This window comes from Ascaphus truei, chromosome 2 (genome assembly GCF_040206685.1).
Source record: "Ascaphus truei isolate aAscTru1 chromosome 2, aAscTru1.hap1, whole genome shotgun sequence".
In the NCBI taxonomy this organism is placed as follows: domain Eukaryota; kingdom Metazoa; phylum Chordata; class Amphibia; order Anura; family Ascaphidae; genus Ascaphus; species Ascaphus truei.
The window spans coordinates 183,366,766-183,385,291 of record NC_134484.1 but is presented as its reverse complement, the minus strand read 5'-3'; the positions used below and the strand labels follow the sequence as shown (position 1 = coordinate 183,385,291).

Genomic DNA, 18,526 nt, shown 5'->3' with positions numbered 1-18,526 from the left:
ACCATAACAGTATTTACTAACACAAATGATACACCCCCAACATATCCCAGCCATGCAAGGCCTCGCCCCACAATAACACCTCCCAGGTGGTAACCCCAAAGTACTGGAGTGCTTGGGCACTTTATCCCGTGGTGTCCACAAGCCAGTCCCTCTCCAAAGAGTATGTGTGGGATAGCGCGCTTCCCATTGTGTGTTGGGGCCCGTTGGTGCACTTAAACAATACCTCCATGATCTCAGTCCAGACCAGGTCAATTAGTAGAAGACTCCGTTGATCCACAACGTGGTTCTACACCAGAATCCTCCGGCTCATCTGCTGTGAGACGCCGTAGGCGGATGCCTCTGGAGGGGCTTCCAGCTGGAGTGTACCCTTTAAAATAGTCTCTGTTAAAGTGTCCTGGCTTTGCTTACAGGCAACAGGCCGCACTTCACTTTCAGAGGTGATATCCTGCAGCCGATGCCTCTCACTGACACATTACTGGGGAAAGGGTCCCTATCTAAGGCCTTTCCCTGCAGAATACACTAACTACAGTGACTCAGGGGATCTACCTTGGACTTGGGGGAAATATGACCTAGTACAGGGGAGCACTGCTCCCTGTACCCTAATTTCACCCTCTGTGTCCGGATCACAGCTGCATGTGTGGCTCCCAGCGCGTGAAAATATATCCAATTGCCTCAGTGAGACTCCCACAGCCCCATTGGCTCTCGCGTGACACGTGACACATCCCCAAGGCTGCCGAGACTTGTAGTCCCCTTCCTAGCCCTAGTCCTATTGGCCAAAGCTGTTTGCTGCCACTGCGCATGCGTGAGCTTGTCATGGCCGCCGGGTGCTTGCTGCGCATGCACGAACCTCCCTAACATGGCGGCACCCTTTACCGCCGCTCACCGCGGGTCTCCGGTGACCCGCTCGCCTCCCTAGCAACCCGCTCGCCTCCTTAGCAACCGGAGGTAAGATGGAGGGGGAACTCTGATAACCCAGGACCAGAAGGGACCTGGTTACACCTGTATACCCTACCTTTCTAAAAAGACGTCCAACCTTATTTTCACCAAATCTATTGCATCTGCAATCACAGGCTCCATGGGTAATGATGTCCACATTTTAACTGCCCTTACTGTAAAGAACCATTTCCTTTGTTGCTGGTGAAAACTCCTTTCCTCCAACCTTAAGGGTCATCCGTTAAGGTTGGAGGAAAGGAGATTTCACCAGCAACAAAGGAAAGGGTTCTTTACAGTGTCCTTTGTACTGCCCGTGGGATGAATAGTTGTTTTGAAAGCTCCTTGTATTGTCCCCGAATATATTTGTATATAGTTATCATATCGGAATGCTGAAGCGTCACTCCGCGCTGGTGCTGTCTTTTAAATTGAGGGCACTCTTGCCGCCGTCTGCCTAAGGGACTCCACACCCCCTGAAAGATTGAGCTCATTGAAGGGAGCTCACAGATACATAAAACAACAGGCAGAATGGCGCACTTAGTGGCATAGTTATCATATCCCCTCTTAGATGCCTCTTTTCTAACGTAAACAAATCTACATCTAGCTAGCCTCTCGTCATATCAGATTGCCCATCCCCTTTATTAATGTGGTGGCTCTTCTTTGTACTCTCTAATTCCATAATGTCTTTTCTAAGGAATGGAGACCAAAATTGTACCCCATAGTCAAGGTGTGGTCTTACTAATGTTTTAAAAGGTGCATCATTATGATTACTTCCCTTCCATCCATTGCCCGTTTAATGCAAGATAAGATCTTGTTTGCCTTTGCAGCTACTGCATGACATTGGGCACTATTGCTAAGCCTGCTGTCTACAAGCACTCCTAAATCCTTCTCCCTCAAGGATTCCCCCAATATATCTCCATTTAATTTGTAAGTTGCTATTTATTCTTATTTCCCAAATGCATAACCTTACATTTATCTGTATTAAACCTCATCTGCCATTTACCTGCCCAAGTTTCCAGTCTATCCAATTCGTGCTAGAGAGAAATTACATCCTGCTCCGATTCTACTATTTTATATAATTTAGTGTCATCAGCAAAGATGGAGACTTTGCTCTCTATGCCACCTCAAGGGTCATTAATATACAAGTTAAAAGGTGTTACACGGATTTATACACAATGCTGTTATGTTTCGATCATTTTACTAGCATTACGCATCTTCCAGCTTTATTTAGTTATAAAATGTTTTACCAGTAAGTAATACATTGAGAGTTACCTTTCGTTTTAAAGTATGTCCTGGGCACAGAGTTATAATGACAGATACATGGTTACAAATACTTGGGTACATTAGGTGAACACGGTTATACATTATATATAAAGATATTGCATTAATTAGGTGAAAAGGGTTATACTGTACATTAAATATGAAGACATTGCATTACCAGTTAAAGATTAAATAAGTTATCAGTGTATGTAATCGTTACAGACCACATGAAAATGTAAGACAACTTTAGTTTTTAAAGAACTTAGACTGGTGGTGGTTTTGAGAGTCTCAGGTAGGCTGTGGGGTGCACGGTAAGAGAAGGAGCAGCCAAATACTTTGTTTAACCATGGGACCATGAAATGTCCCTTGGAGTCAGATCTCCGGTGATACGTGCTGTGTGTGGCAGGGGTGAGCAGCTTGTTCATATACGAGGGGGAGCTTGCCCAAGAAGTATTTGAAGACGAGAGATTAACTTTGCGCCTCGCACCAGTGATGACCAATCTAGCTCTTTGAGCATTTCTCAGTGATGTGTGTTGTAGTTACATTGGATGACAAAGCGGTATATTGAATTGCAGATTGTCTAGTTTGCCAAGGTGAGTTTGGTGTGCTGCACCATACTATGTCCCATTAGTCTATAATTGGCATTAGCAAATCATTGTTTTCAGTGGGATTTTGTTCTTTGGATACATATAATGCACCACTTCTGCCTTGGTACATATGCCCCCATGAGTCGTATCAGGAGTTGAAACAATGCCTTGAAAACATCTAGTCCAGAATAATTTCAACCTGACCATAGAGGAATTGCTTGTATTGCCTTTAAATATTGGTGGGAAACAGGGGGCACAGGGGCTTCACCTGCGGTCTCTAACCGCTGGCCATCCTAACAGCACGCTTTCCCCAGTGCAGAGATGTTACTGGCATCGATCGTAGCTTCTTCTCAATCCATCATTTGCTTAATGACAGAAAACTAGTAAGTACGGTCTCTCTTCTCACCAGAGCCAACCACTAGCTCAAAGTGTAAGAGGAGTGGAACAGTATTCACCAGCACACTGGTATTATGCAGCTGACTGGAGTGTGGAGTAAATCCACCCCCAAACAATTAAGTAGAACTGCATTTTTAATTGCTAAATATATTAATGTATTTCTACAATAAGAAGATTGTCCCACTGATGCAAAAGGACAAAAGTAAATGTAACGATTAACCACCTACTAGGGGAGCACATATAAAATATAAATGGGGAGAGGAGATGGAGACCAGCCCATCTTTATTTATTATGTTGTAGAGAGGGGCAGTGCCCTTTAAGTTAGGATCCCAAAAGGCCAAGGGAGTCCAGCATGTCCCAATCATAAGAAAACTGAATGCCACAGAGGGCCTCAAAAAAAGAGGGTTCCCGGGTGTCAGCCGATCCGCTTTAACCACGGATCCGCAGTAATATTCGTCTATGTCTGTATGGAAATAGCAGTTCCCAAACAGGCCAAAAGTTACTGTTGGTGATTGTAAAGGACCAGCCAGGGTACCCATAATAGGCCAAGTGTAACCAGGGTAATGCAGATTATTCAGAAGCAACAAAAGGGGCCAGGCCAGGTCCCATAACAGTTAAGTAACTAAGATGATATACTTCCCTGTGAGTGTTAAGTGCGGGCACCCATAAGTGCAGTATTTATGAACAGCCATTATTTTTCAGGTTTACAGAGGCCCTGCAGCTCCCCCGGCACTTAATTTAAGTGCCTTCGGGAAGCGCGCGGGGCCTCTGTACACCCCGTGCCCCCCCCGCTGACAGTCTCGCGCCCCCCAGTTTGCGCACCGCTGCTATAAACCACCAAATATCTGAGATTTCTTTAAGCAGGCAAGTAGGAATTTAGACAAGGGTAATGCAGGGTCTAATTAGATTTTGTAAAGGCTTTTGATACAGTTCCATACAAGAGCTTAGTGTACAAAATAAAGGCCATTGGTCTTGGTAAAAATATTTACACCTGGCGTGAAAACTGGTTGAAGGAAAGACAAGGGTTGGGCTAAAGTTGTAAGTGAAGTACCTCAAGGTTCGGTACTGAGAGCACTGCTTGTTAACTGGTTTATAAATGACCTTAATATTGGCATAAAGTCTCCATCTTAGCTTCCGTCACTAAATTGTGTAAAGCACTAAAATTAGAGCAGGATGTAATAGCTTTACAGAAGGACTTGGATAAACTGGAAACTTGGGCAGGTAAATGGTAGATTAGGTTTAATAGAGATAAATGTAAGGTTATGCATTTGGGAAAACAAAAAAAAAACTATTTACAAGTTAAATGGGGAAACATTAGGTAAATCTTTGATGGATAAGGATTAAGAAGTGCATGTAGACAGCAGGCTTAGCAATAGTGACCAATGTCAGGTGGTAGCTGCAAAGGCAAACAAGATCATATCTTGCATTAAAAGGGGTATGGGTGGAAGGGAAGAAAGCATAATTATGCCACTGTTTAAATAGTTAGTCAGACCACCTTGAATGTGGGTTACAGTTTTCAGCATCACTCCATAAAAAAAAAGTAATTATGAAACTAGAGAATGTGCAGAGAAGAGCCACCAAATTAATAAAGAGGATGGATAAACTGATTATTAGATTTGTTTACTTTAGAAGAGAGGCATCTAAGAGGGGATATGATAATTGTATACAAGTATATTGAGGGTCAATCAATGAACTTTAAAAGAACTATTCATCCCAAGGGCAGTAGAAAGGACACTGGGTCATCCCTGAAGGTTGGAGGAAAGGCGATCTCACCAGCAACAAAGGAAGGGGTTCTTTACAGTAAGGGCAGTTAAAATGTGGAATTTATTACTCAGGGACACACTAATGGAAGATAATAGATATTCCTTTCTAAAAGACGTCCAGCCTTTTCTTGAAAGATAACTAAACTAATTTTACCAGTCCCATACCTATCCTCCCAGGCCCATAGCTATTCTGCCTCCCCCTGGCCCAAACCCAGTATCCCTCCCCACACCCATAGCTTGGAGACCCTGTATTGAAGTGTACAATATGCTGGTCTCAAAAGTTATCACAACCTACAACTAATCTACATTTCTCCACGGCCAACACTAGTGTGAAATATTTCACAGGCAACTGCTTTTTTTGCTGTTGCTTTTAGCTGCGGAGACTCATCCTGGATGCCAAAGGAAAAAAAACACACAGTTCTTCTAAACTAATGCAGGAGCCCCAACTTTCTCTGCTGTACAATCGTCAAATAATCATGTTGTCTTTCCAATTAACAGAAAAAGTCATGCACAACATACACGTGCTCCAAGGGTAAAACAAAAAGGAAGTAACCTATTTTTACTAAATAATTGGCCACTGTCCACTTACTTTAAAAAAATATATATGTCTCTAGTGTCAAACAAAAACAAAGAAGTAACAAGACCTGACAGAGTGTCCCTGATATGTAAGGAATGCTTTAGGCTTTCAATGGTCCACTTAAAAACCGCAGCTACACATTTACAGTAGGTCTAGTGGACACCGTTAATGGTCGTACTGCACTAGCAACCGATGTTTACAAACAAGGAAAATCCATTTAAAGTCAATATATTACATTTAATTTCGCAATAAAAAAACAAGTTTGTAAACAGAAAATAATAACAGAAGATGTTCACTTGTTAGACATGAAAATTCCTGAAAGCAAAAATCAATTAACATCAATATTCACCGAAACCCAACCGCATAAATTTTATTATCTCATGCTGCATAAAAGCCTGCACATGTTCAACTATTTCTAATACATTTCCTGCTTCTCGCTTTCATTTTCATGGCGGAAGACCACCTGATTATTACATTGAAATGTTTTGTATACTTTGTCATTACCAGATTACCTAAATGCGGGTTAACCGGGGCATGGTGGGTTTTTAGCTCCCCACCCATCTATTCCTAGGTGATCTGCAAGTTATAAAAACATTTCAGTTTGCAAGTCAGAGAATCTTCCTCCATGAAAATGAAATGGAGTAGCAGGATGAATTCAGCTTAAAGGACAAGTTAAAAAATAACTTTATTTTCCCTGATTTTTTTTTCCCCCTCATTTTCCCCCCCCTCATTTTTTAATACTAGATTGAAACAGGGGGTCTCCAGAGCTGAATTAATTGAATACATTAATTTCAGCTCCTGGGACCCCTTGCTTCCAGAGATACTTGCCTCCGAAGAGGGTGCCGGTATCGCTCTGCAGTTTTCTGCTATTTAAAGCCCCCGGTAACATGGGCCAATAGGAAGCCACACCGGATGTCATAGCTTCGTATTGGCCCGCAGGGCCTGTGACCTTTGAAAAGCGGCCATAATGTGAACTCTGGAATTGCTACCGGCATCCACTACGGTGGGAAGTATTAATGGGTAATGAAATGAATGGAGTTCAGCTCCAGAGACTCCTTGCTTCAGTCCTGTACTGAAAAAATAAATAAACTGTCGTGGATTGCCTCTTTAAATTAGAAGTTAGTGTTTGCCTGAAATGGGGTTACATTAGCAAGGTGGGCAAGCTGACACCTTGGCCAAAATATGTCATTAAACCCCGAATTAAAATGAAATATTATAAATAGTGTAAGACGTGCAGCCTTTTATGTAGCATGACAGAATATGATATGTTAATGGAAATTTTATATTGTAGTGAATTTGGATGTGTGTTGATCTTTTAGCTTTTTGGTCACACTTCAACAGCACTCTAATAAATTATAAAAACAAAAAAGAAATGTGTAAGTACTGTTTATATTGGGTGACTTTACCCCAACACAAAAAATAGGAGATTCAAATTCCTATGAGTAATTCTAAACCTACATAAGAGTATTATTCGCATTTACAGCCGCTATTATGCTCAAGCATATCACCTACGTTCATCAATAATTGTTAATACGCCACTGAAAGGGTTTTTCAAGAATAGCAATGGCACTTAATATATTTACAAAAGCAGCTAACTTAAAATTATCACCAAGCTGCCCAATATCTCAAAGTGGAACAATAAGTGTCTTGAACAGTAAAGGTTACATTAGTTGTACTAAATGAATGGCTTGCAAATATAGTATCAGCAGTATGAGTTTCAAATGAAATGTAACATAACCCGTGTTTACATTATTAAAAACTACCCTTCGATGTACCAGCATATTTGTCATCTATTTGCTGGAGTGCCCCACGTGGGGATGACTACTAGCCCAATAAAAAGAAGGCTATAAGAGTATACACACACACACACACACACACACACACACGTTTCCCACCATATTCTGTTACATCACAACAAAAACCCTCAGGGACTTGCGTGTTTGGCAATAGAAGTTTCAACGTGTAACTGGAGGGGTGGTGATCCAACACGAGAGAGATCTTTTTTGGATCTATGAGTTACAAACAATGGTCCCAAAAGGACTAAATGTTGATTTCAGTATTGTTCGTTTTTGGGTGAGTAACACCTAGAATCCTTTGTTTTAAGGCTATGATTGGCCATAATCCTTTCTGGCACAAAATAATTAAAGATAGACAGCACACAAAAGGAGCATATAATGGGATAAAAAAAGCGGTGCAATGTGGAACTGAGAGGACCCTATTTCCTCTCACACAATAATTCAAAGAAAAACAAATGTTCCCAGCGCACACACAAGAAAAGGGGACCAAAAAGGCGGAAATATGCCAAACACGTTTTAATGAACAATGTAGCTGATAGAGGTTTAGGAAGCGAATTAATAAGTATAGAAAAACGCGTTTTTAAATACCAAATTATATCACATGTTTTGCTTTAATGCGAGTATATGATGGGACTATTTAAAGCACTGACCGGATCTAACTCCCATACACCCCTGACGAAGTGGAAGGATCTGTGAAACGCGTAGGGTGGAGTTTGCCATATTCTCACACATGCGAACGGAGTAGCACCTCCGTGCACTCACTCCTCATAGAGTGACTCAGGACCAACTGCAGCATACCAGGAACTGGCCTATTCTTACTATCGGCTCTCGCGAGAGAGCGAGCAAGCGTCCAGGACAGCTGACACTCCGAGACGAGTAGAAGGGAGAAGAAGCCGAGTAAACAGCTTATCGACCCCCGGAGGATCCACGCGCACCAGCGGGTCTGGAGGACATACCATTAGGATTCCAGGGGCGGTCGCTCGTGATAAAAGGCAATTCCCTGTGATTATACAGCATTCAATGCGTAAAACCTACTTATGTCTAGTAAGTAGGATTCCAATTTTTCTTTGCCAGTGTGAGAAGTGGAGCCGATTTTTTATGTTCATTATTATATATTAAATGTACCTTTTTTTTATATCTTGCTTTGTCGACTATTCTTTACCGCTAAGGAACTTACCATTCCTATAACCTCATAGCATTTTGCCATTTACACCTGCAGTATATTACACTATGTTTGCCGTTTTTCTCTTTTGCATGTGCTGCATCCCATACACTGAATTCCATTCGGAACCATCTACCATTATTGGACTAATTGGGACATTTAAAAAAGACAACTTGTGATCTATACGGTTGTATTTGTTACACATTTTATTGTGTCACATTTTTATTATATTAAGTCTAGCAGAGGCGCCACAGGGTAACACTTTTTCTCCACTTAACAAGAACACTCCATGAAGTTAAAAAAAAAGGCAGTTGACTGGATGCCAACAATGGTTTATTTTCTCCTAGTATTCAGAGCAGGGAGAGGGTGTCTCCTGGTGCATGATCTCAATCCCATTTTACCCCTGGTAGAGCCCCCTGTTGCCACACCATTTCCTCGGGAGGACAATAGCCTCCCAGGGAGACAGTACGAGTTTACCATCAACATCTAAGCTAGTGAACCAAAGAAAAACATCCCTACAACACACATTTGTGTTCCTGATTGACTGGTGCCAAGTTAACCCCCTCGGTCATTCTGGTTACTTGTAGGAGCCTAGCAGCAGAACCGGGGATCTCCTGAAAGATCAGAGATGCAAGCATACTTTAGGAGGCTTCCGAATTAGGGTAGTATAGATTTACATTGTCACTTATTTTTTTCCCCCTTAACAACAGTAGAGTGGAGGGAGAAGTTGTAAGTGGTATGATGCCTTTTATTGGACCAACAGATAGTTGATAAGTTACAACCTTTCAATCCTCTCTGGGTTCTTCATTAGGTATCAATACAGTGGAGAAAATCTAATGGCATCAGGAGAGAACAATCTTGAAGTTGGTGATATAACTTACACACGATGCATAAATAATGTACTACTAGAGCCCATGGCTGAACAAGGCCCACATATTCAGGTAAAACTATTCTATTGATTTATGTCCTTTGTTTTTAATGGTGGAACGTGTCTTTAATAAATAAGATGAAACAAACAAAAAAAAACCTACAATACCCCTTCAAGTGACGAGGTCATTACAGTGATGAGCAGGTTTAAAAGGAAATTGCAGGGGGAAAAAAACACTACTATTAAGAGTGTAAAACATATACAGTACTTATAAATTAACTGCAAAATGTGTTTAGATAGACTGTGCACAACACACTATGTAATCTCCCCCTATGTGTCTTCAGCTCATGGTGTCAATCTTTGTTGTAGCAGTGTTTATTGCAATTTATGTGTTTAAATTATGCCTCAGAATCTCATGCTTTTGGGAATTGGATTTATTTGGCTAACCTTGCAGAAACAAACAGAAATCAATCACTGCTGGAGGCGGTAAAGCACATTGCAATGCTTTGCAAGCTTTCAAAACCCGAAAGGGATTAATGTTGAAGTTGGTGGATTAAGCTTGGCTGTTTGGTTAAATTGACTAGTATTACATGCTTTGTGGCTTCTGTTGCTACAACTATGGATTGTTTCATTGATTCAAGCAAATATCTGTTTGTCTGGTAGGCAAAAATAAACATCAAGAACACAACCTAATTAATTAATAACAAAGCAAACTGTGTTTAATCATTGAATGCTCACAGTATACGGTCTTCCCTCATTATTAAGATAAAGGAACCTCTTCACTCCTGTTTTTGAAGCACTAATATAGCATAAGCAATGTACAGACTAATATAGCATAAGCAATGTACAGGTGCAACTAGTGATGAGATTTCAGAGAAACGATAATTCCACCACAATGCAGTATAAATCACTCCACCAAATGCTGTTAAACTAGATAGATTGCCCCATCTCGAATGTAATAAAATTACATTTTATAACAAAATTATCAACATTTAAAAAGCACAGTGTCAAAAAAACCAAAAAAAAAAAAACCTTCTTAAAACTTACATCCCACAATTTTTTTTTAGCATGTTCTTGTATAGCGCTGCTAGTTTTACGTTGCGTGTTACAGAGACATATGTGCAGGCACAGGCCCCTGCCCCGTGCTTACAATCTTTTTTTGGTAATAAGTGATATAGAGAAGCGCAAAACTAAAACAAAATAAGCTTCTCTGTGCAGCTTTAAATAAACGATATCTAGAATATCGTGTACAAAGTGTTAGTGGAAAAATATAAAGCGCAATAGAGTGCTAGCACACAATGAACTTATACTAAGATTAACCCTGTGAAAGTGGTGTGAAAGTGGTTAAGTGAACAAATCCCTCACATATATCTGCACAAAGATGGTCTGATCACGCGTGACTCTATTTTTTAATGTCACAGTACAAGCCGGTCCTGCACAAAGTCCTCGTGATCTTTCAAGCTTTATGCGGACTTGGCCCAAAAAGGGAATTTTGATGGCTCCCGTGGTACGAAGGCTATATCGAACAATTTGAAGGGTGCCGTTTTAGATGCTCTTCGGGTGCAGTACAAATACACTGCTGCAGAACTGTATAGCAGCAGCAATCCCTGTGGTCTCTTCCCCTCTCACACTGTCAGAGTGGGATGCTTGTTTTTCCTGGACTTCTTGATAAAGTGCATAGCCTGCACGAAACGCGTAGAAGGGCTCCTGTCCTCGATTTTATGTGTTCCCAATAAAGTAATTATTTCTTGTCAGACCTGCCTCTCTCATGCTGTGCGCTGCACACACTTGCTTTGCTTTGGATCGTATGGTTACAAGTGAAAGCTTGGGATTTAGCTGAAGTGGAGAAAGGCCCCAACAAATGGCTACTTGGATATAATATATAGATTAACAGGACAATGGACATATTTGTCATATATTATAAAGAATGAGGATGGCAGGGAAAAAAAAGTTCTTAAAATCAGCAATTTTTTTTTTTACCCATTTAGCAAACAGCAAGGTCCCATGTGATTTTAAGTTATGGGAATGTCACAGATCCAAAAATATTTACAGATACATACCTTCAAGATCTGGTCTGCTCAGAAAAACCGCACAATTCAGAATATGATTTAAAATTAATAATAAAAAAGACGAGTAGAAGGTATCACTGCTTTAAAAGTAGTTCCCCAACTATACTTTTAAATCATTTATAAACATTCCCTGGCACTAAAGATTTATATTTTTACAGGACATGGTTAGTGTGTTGCTAGAACATCTACATTAAGCACCCAAATCCAAGTTCGGTCCAGCTCAATCAATCTGGCTATAAAATACACAGCACCTTAGCATGGAATACATGAAAGTGACAACCTTTACCTTTGATGCTTTCAAGCTCCTTTCTGTAAGAAAAGAAAAAAGAAGAATATTATTAGCAGCAATTATTGGTCAGCGATGAAAGAAAAAAAAGAAACGCACTTGCTCAAAAACAAGGGACTACTCATTAAACCTGAACAACAAACATGTTCTTAACGAAAACTAGAGTGGCAAATTTACTCCATCAAGTCTGGCCGACTGTTGGTGCTTAAATATAAAGACTACTGTATTTCATAAAATAAAATGAGGCTCTTTTCATGGAGAAGAGACTCAAACCACAAAATCATGCAACAGTGTTTTCCAGATGTTATCTCAGAGTGGAGTCCTAGGTAATTCTGGTGAACCCAATCAATGAAACATTGTCTTCCAGGCAAAATTCAGAAAGAGGTGATGAATGTAATTGTAGGTGATTTTGTATTTTTTTTTTAGATGTATATTATTCACATTAATGGAATTGATTAAATCATGTTTGGCAAAACAAATCTTGTAGGATTCATTATACTGTGTACATTGATTAAGTGTTTCATGGATAGCATTTAGGTGGTAAAGTACAGAAATTAAATAGAAGGCTATACTTATGTATATTTTCCTCTTCAGAGATTCATATTCTCACTGTTCCCAGATGGTAAATACATTTTACAAACATGCAAACCCAACAGTGTTGTGCTTGCTTGTATCATCTTTAGAAATAATTGAAATAAGCATGGCAGGGTTTTTGTCATGAAGGGCTCACAGAGAAAAACACTACCCTAATTGTCTTGAAAAAACATGCAACAGTGATATATTTGAGGAGTGTCTCAGTGAGTAAAGACACTGACTTTTATACTCTGTATACTGTATATTTTTTATACTGTGAGCTATTTTGAGTTTAAAACTAATTTTGCCATAATAAATGTCACAGGAGCTGGATGAATGGGCGTTAAGGACACACCCAAAAAAGGTGGGGGCTCATCTTTGTGACAGAGGCAACGTTAGGGGGAGAAAAAAACAATTTGTCTTTTGAAAATAGAGCTTGTTCAGATAGGCGGATAGCTTGCACAGAAAGCATTCAAAGTATTTGAAAGCAAGAGAGGAAAAATGTACTTTGTAACTAGACTCAAGTGATGGCCAATCTAGTTCTTGGAGCATTTTGTTGTGATGTGTGTTGTAGTTACGTTGTAGGACAAAGCGGCATATTGAGTTGTATAGGATGTCCCGTTTGCCAAGGTGAGTTTGGGGTGCTCTACCATATGCTATGTCCTCAGTCTATAATTGACATTGGCATCTGCTGTGTAATGCACTTTCTGACCAGTTGACTTAGGGAGATTTGTTCCTGTAAAGTACACCTAGTTTGGCATAGGTTTAGATGTCAGGGTATCAATGTGCAACCCAAATGTTAAATGGGAGTCAAACCATGTGGCCAGATACTTAAAACTAGTTACAGGGGCTAGAATGGTGTTACAGATGGTTCTGATCTGTAGCCCTCATTCGTAGCGTCAGAAATTTAGCCTTAGTCCCAAATAGCATTGTTATAGCTTTATCAGTGTTTAAAATGTGTGTTTTGGGAAATCCAATTGACAAGTCTTGAAAAGTCAGATTGAAGTACATGTTGAAGGTCAGAGAGGTTAGGGCCGAGTGCATATAAGATTGTGTAATCCGCATACATGTGCATTGAAGCTCCCTTACAAGCTGTGGGCAGATCATTAATGAAGACGGAAAAGAGTAGGGGCCCAAGAACAGAGTTTTGCGGTACATCACAGGTGACATCCAAGGGGTTTGGCGTTAGAGCCTGAGATACACATATTGAATGTCAAACAAAAGAACTGTGCCCAACTAAAAAAAAATTGTATACTTAAAGCGTATGTAATAGTATGAATCAAGGTAGGTGATCCAATGCCCAGCGTTCCCCTTGTGGGGAGGGGGTGGGGGGAGAAGCGAGAATAACTTAGAATACAGCAGGGAATAAAACCAGACAAGCACAGCTTTCGTAAGAAAATGTAATATAACACAGAAAAAATTCATATAGCTCATGCACATGTGAGTTAACACCGGCGGGTGTGGTGTAGCGTGGGCATGAAAACCAGCAGATCTTTGTCGATGTAAGCCAGGTAGGTCTCCGCGCGGCTATTCCTCCAGTCCCTGCTTCTTGCACTCAGTCCCGGAAGCAAGGAGGTGCTGTCTCGCGAGATTTCGCCTGCACTGTGATTTTGGCGCCAAGTCTCAAACAAGCAGTCCTGCAGTTCTCCTACAGCACTGATTACTCACGGCTCTGACGGCTGCCGCTCGAGGTGGATGACACGCTGAGTGTAACTCCGCTTTGCTACCATACGATGAGGCCATTACGATGAGAACTGCAGGACAGTGCAGGCGAAATCTCGCGAGACAGCACCTCCTTGCTTCCGGGACTGAGTGCAAGACGCAGGGACCGGACAGATAGCCGCACGAAGACCTGCCTGGACTGTCAGCTTGTATCGCTGTGATCTGCCAGTTTACATGCCCACGCTACCCCACACCCGCCGGTGTTAACTCACATGTGAGCGAGCTATATTATTATCTGTGTTTTATGACACTTTTTTACGAAAGCTGTGCTTGTCTGTTTTTTCTTCCTTACATATTGGAATGTACCCGACAGGTAGGAGTTAAACCAGTTTAAAGCGTGTTCACCTATTCTAGAGCACTGCAGCATGTTTAACAAGATAACATGATCAACAGTATCAAACGCCTTTGCAAAATCTAGAAATATTGCACCAGTAAGTTGCCCCGGTTCCATTCCACACTGAATCTCATTGAAAACTTTTAAGAGGGTAGTTACTGTGGAGTGTTTGGGTGAAAGCCAGATTGGAGGTGGCCAAGGAAATTTGTCTTGGTGTAGTAATCGCTTAGTTGGAAGTGAACACATTTTTCCATGACTTTGGATAGTATTGGGAGAAGAGAGATTGGTCTGTAGTTTGAGAGTGGTGAAATAATAAGTGTAAATAGCGCTCATACAAACAAAATACAGTGATATACAAAATAAAACCTGTGATACAGAGTTCGATGAAGGTAGTCCTTTAGCTGCCTGGAAGGTTAATCTGGTATCTCCCAACCAGATAAGAAGTCTGTGGAAAGGAACCTCCTATGATGCTGAGGAGTGAATGGAAGTGAAATCTTGTGCAAAAGTTCTTGTCTTGTGCGGACATGAGTAGGACATGCGCAATGGTTAAATGGTCTTTATCAGAAGACACCGCTCGCCGTGGGGTGAAACAGCCAGTTGATGCGGGAGGATCGCCTTCGATGCTCATAGTCCCCTTGCCAACAGAGTCCGGTCGATCGGCTCCACCGCTGACGTCACCGCCTGGATAGCACTGCTACGGTGTCACTGAGAGGCCAAAAAACCTTCCAACGCGTTTCGAAACTCCTATTGATGGGTTTCTTCGTCAGGGATCCCGTTGGAAGGTTTTTTGGCCTCTCAGGGACACCGTAGCAGTGCTATCCAGGCGGTGATGTCAGCGGTGGAGCCGATCGACCGGACTCTGTTGGCAAGGAGACTACGAGCATTGAAGGCGATCCTCCCGCATCAACTGGCTGTTTCACCCCACGGCGAGCGGTGTCTTCTGATGTTAAAGACCATTTAACCATTGCGCATGTCCTACTCATGTCCGCACAAGACAAGAACTTTTGCACAAGATTTCACTTCCATTCACTCCTCAGCGCCATAGGAGGTTCCTTTCCACAGACTGTAGTTTGAGAGTGTTTTTGTCCCCACTTTTTGAAGATTGGGACAACTCTGGCAGTTTTCGAGGTCTTTGGGATATGGCCTGTAGACAAGATAGAGTTGATTAGGGACATACTTGAAAACGAGAGGTAACTCTCAATGTATTACTTCCTGGTAAAATATTTTATAAATAAATAAATAGGGAAGCGGTATGGCAATGGCTGGGGCACTGAGTCGTAGAAACTTTGATTGCAGTAGGTTAGGTCCACATTGGCCATTTAGTTTTAATTTGAGGAGCGCTTGTGTAATCTTTTCAGTTAGAGGGAAAAAATTGAAAAAAGGTAGCAAATTAGAAAAATAAAAATAAAAGATCTTTTAAGCCAAGTCGTAAGAATCAATGCTGTAAAAAAAATCCCCTTTTTACTCAGCAATAAAGCAATAATGTAAACGGTTACTTTGTATTACGAAAAAAAAAAGATTCTGGATTTTTCACCTGTTTATTTCACTGGCATTAGCCGCTAAAATGGCAACTGCTGTGTTAATGTGTTTGGATGGTAGCTGCCATTTTAATTGCCTTGAGGCAATTTTGCTGGAAATTATATCATCAAAATGTACCACATTAAGTTGAAAGGGTGCATTGCTAAAGAGAGCAGCAAAAGGACTTTGTGGTACAAAGGAAGGAACATGATTTTTTTTTTGTGGAGAGTAAAGGGGACTAATGCTTTAAAGTTTGTTAGGGTTGGTGGGTTTTATGGGCTGGAGCTCAGAAATTATACAAAAAGAGCTTTGATATACTGGAAAGTGGAATTATCTCATTTCCTGCATATCTTCAACTTGCATTGTAACTATTCTAATCCTGCCCACAGAGCACAAGTGTTCTATGCACAAAGCAGACAAAGGAGGTCTAATTATACCACAATTTAAAAGCTTCCCAGTCATGTCTTTTTTTAGGAGTGGAGAGACCGAGTGTGCAAGCTATTGTAGTGCACAATATTTTGGGACTTTGGATTTTGAATGGTGAAGGTGCTCATTAGTGGAGGAGTGCAAAGATCTCAAGTTCTTTATATACGGATAATGCTTTTAGTGTAAGCCACTTAAGTTGTCCCAAATAAAACAAAGAAAGTAGTTGAAACTTTATTTGATGAATCTTCATTATTACATGGTTTGTACAACATGGACATATTTAGCAAAGCAATTTAAAACGCCAAGGAGATAGAATTGTGACCCAAAAGGTACTTTACAGATTCATCCAGCCTACAGAAGTTACAGTGCCAGGAGGATTGAAATTAGTCTAGTATGCATATATATCATTATCCAGAATCCCTGGCTGCAGTGGAAGCACTACGTGTTGTGCGATTATTGAGTAAGGCAAGTTTGAAACCTGTCCGAGACATGGGACTGTGCTCATCATTAGTGTACAGTAGAGGGTTTTTGGCACTATTTTACTCACAGTAACTTATTGGTGTACCTAGCGATGCATAAGTAAATGTCAGCAAATGTTAAATGTCAGCAAAGAAAATGTGCAAAATTAAATTTACTGGTTGCAGAAGTATATAGCCCCTGAAGTTCGTACCTTTTGCAGCAATTACTGCTATGAGTCTTTTTGGATAGGTCTCTACTAGCTTTGCACAGCAGGATGGTGATATTTTTGCCCATTCTTCATTGGAAAATTGATCTAGTTTTGATAAGTCTCGCCATAAATGATCGATTGAACAAGAGGAGAATTAATTTTCTTGAGTGGCCCAGTCAAATTCCTGACTTGAATTCAACCACTACAGTGTGGCTTTAGCTGTGTGTTTCGAGTCCTTGTCCTGCTGAAACGTGAATTTCCTCCTCAGTTTCAGAGTTTTGGCTGACAAACAGGTTTTCAAAAAGGATTCGCCTATACTTCACACCATCCATTCTCCCTTTAATTCTGACAAGCTTGCCAGCCCCTGCAGAAGAGAAGTATCCCCATAACATGATGGTGGCACAACCATACTTGGGAGTTGGGACGATGTTGACTGGTTGATGTGCACAGTTGGGCTCGTCAATTCGCAAAAGTTTTTTTCAACATGTCAGTTGTATCATCTATATGATTTTTTGCAAACTACATGCGAGATTAAAGAGGAGTCTTTTTCAGTAATGTCTTCTTTCTTGCCACCCATCCATAAAGGTCGAGCTTTGTGTAGGGACCAGCTTATTGTTGATGTGTGAACACTGACTCCCATCTCAGACAGAGAACTTTGCTGATCTCGCAAGGTCATAATTGGTTTCAGAGTGACATCCCAAACTAGTTTCCTGCTTGCCCGGCTGCTCAGTTTGGGAGGCCGACCTGATCAGAGTAGTATGATGCATCTTCAATGTTTTAATGATGGACTTCACTGTGCTGAGAAGGATAATCAGCACCTTAATATGTGTAGATAAGAAAAAGCAGGCACCAGCAACACAGGATCATCAAAAAACTGAGGAAATCAATAGAGAGCTAGTTCCCATAAAAAAGTAGTTTAATGGATTCTACAAAAGAATTATAGCAGCATTATGGGGTACAGATCCCCCCCACCAACGCGTTTCGAGCGCAAGCTCTTTTTCAAGGTGACTTCAGGTACTCACCTTGCCGTTTTTGTAGTCCCCAGAAGCGCGCCAAACTCCATTGCCGGTCACTTCCTGAATCTCTCAGGAACGACGTCGGCGTGATGACGTCAGCGCGCGACAGGGGGAGTACAAAAAAAAAACATACAAAACTGGACAACTTTATTAACAATGTTAAACAGACATTTCTAATGTTAAAAAATAGCAACGAAAGTACCAGGCATGTCTCATATTGCGTCAGAGACCCAATAAACAATTACAAAAATGGAGAAAGATAAAAATAAAAAGAAATAGCAAAATAAAAATGCATTTTTGTAATTGTTTATTGGGTCTCTGACGCAATATGAGACATGCCTGGTACTTTCGTTGCTATTTTTTAACATTAGAAATGTCTGTTTAACATTGTTAATAAAGTTGTCCAGTTTTGTATGGTTTTTTTTGTACTCCCCCTGTCGCGCGCTGACGTCATCACGCCGACGTCGTTCCTGAGAGATTCAGGAAGTGACCGGCAATGGAGTTTGGCGCGCTTCTGGGGACTACAAAAACGGCAAGGTGAGTACCTGAAGTCACCTTGAAAAAGAGCTTGCGCTC

The 18,526-nt window shown here is 41.0% G+C and overlaps 1 protein-coding gene across 1 annotated transcript in view; it reads right to left on the bottom strand.

Moving 5' to 3' along the window:
• The window catches only part of DTNBP1 (dystrobrevin binding protein 1), a 216,737-nt gene that overhangs the window by 114,168 nt on the left and 84,043 nt on the right, over window positions 1–18,526 (bottom strand). Inside the window, exon 7 of the mRNA XM_075585658.1 lies at window positions 11,695–11,717. Within this exon, the coding sequence (XP_075441773.1) occupies window positions 11,695–11,717 (23 nt within the window). The remainder of the gene's footprint in view (window positions 1–11,694; window positions 11,718–18,526) is intronic.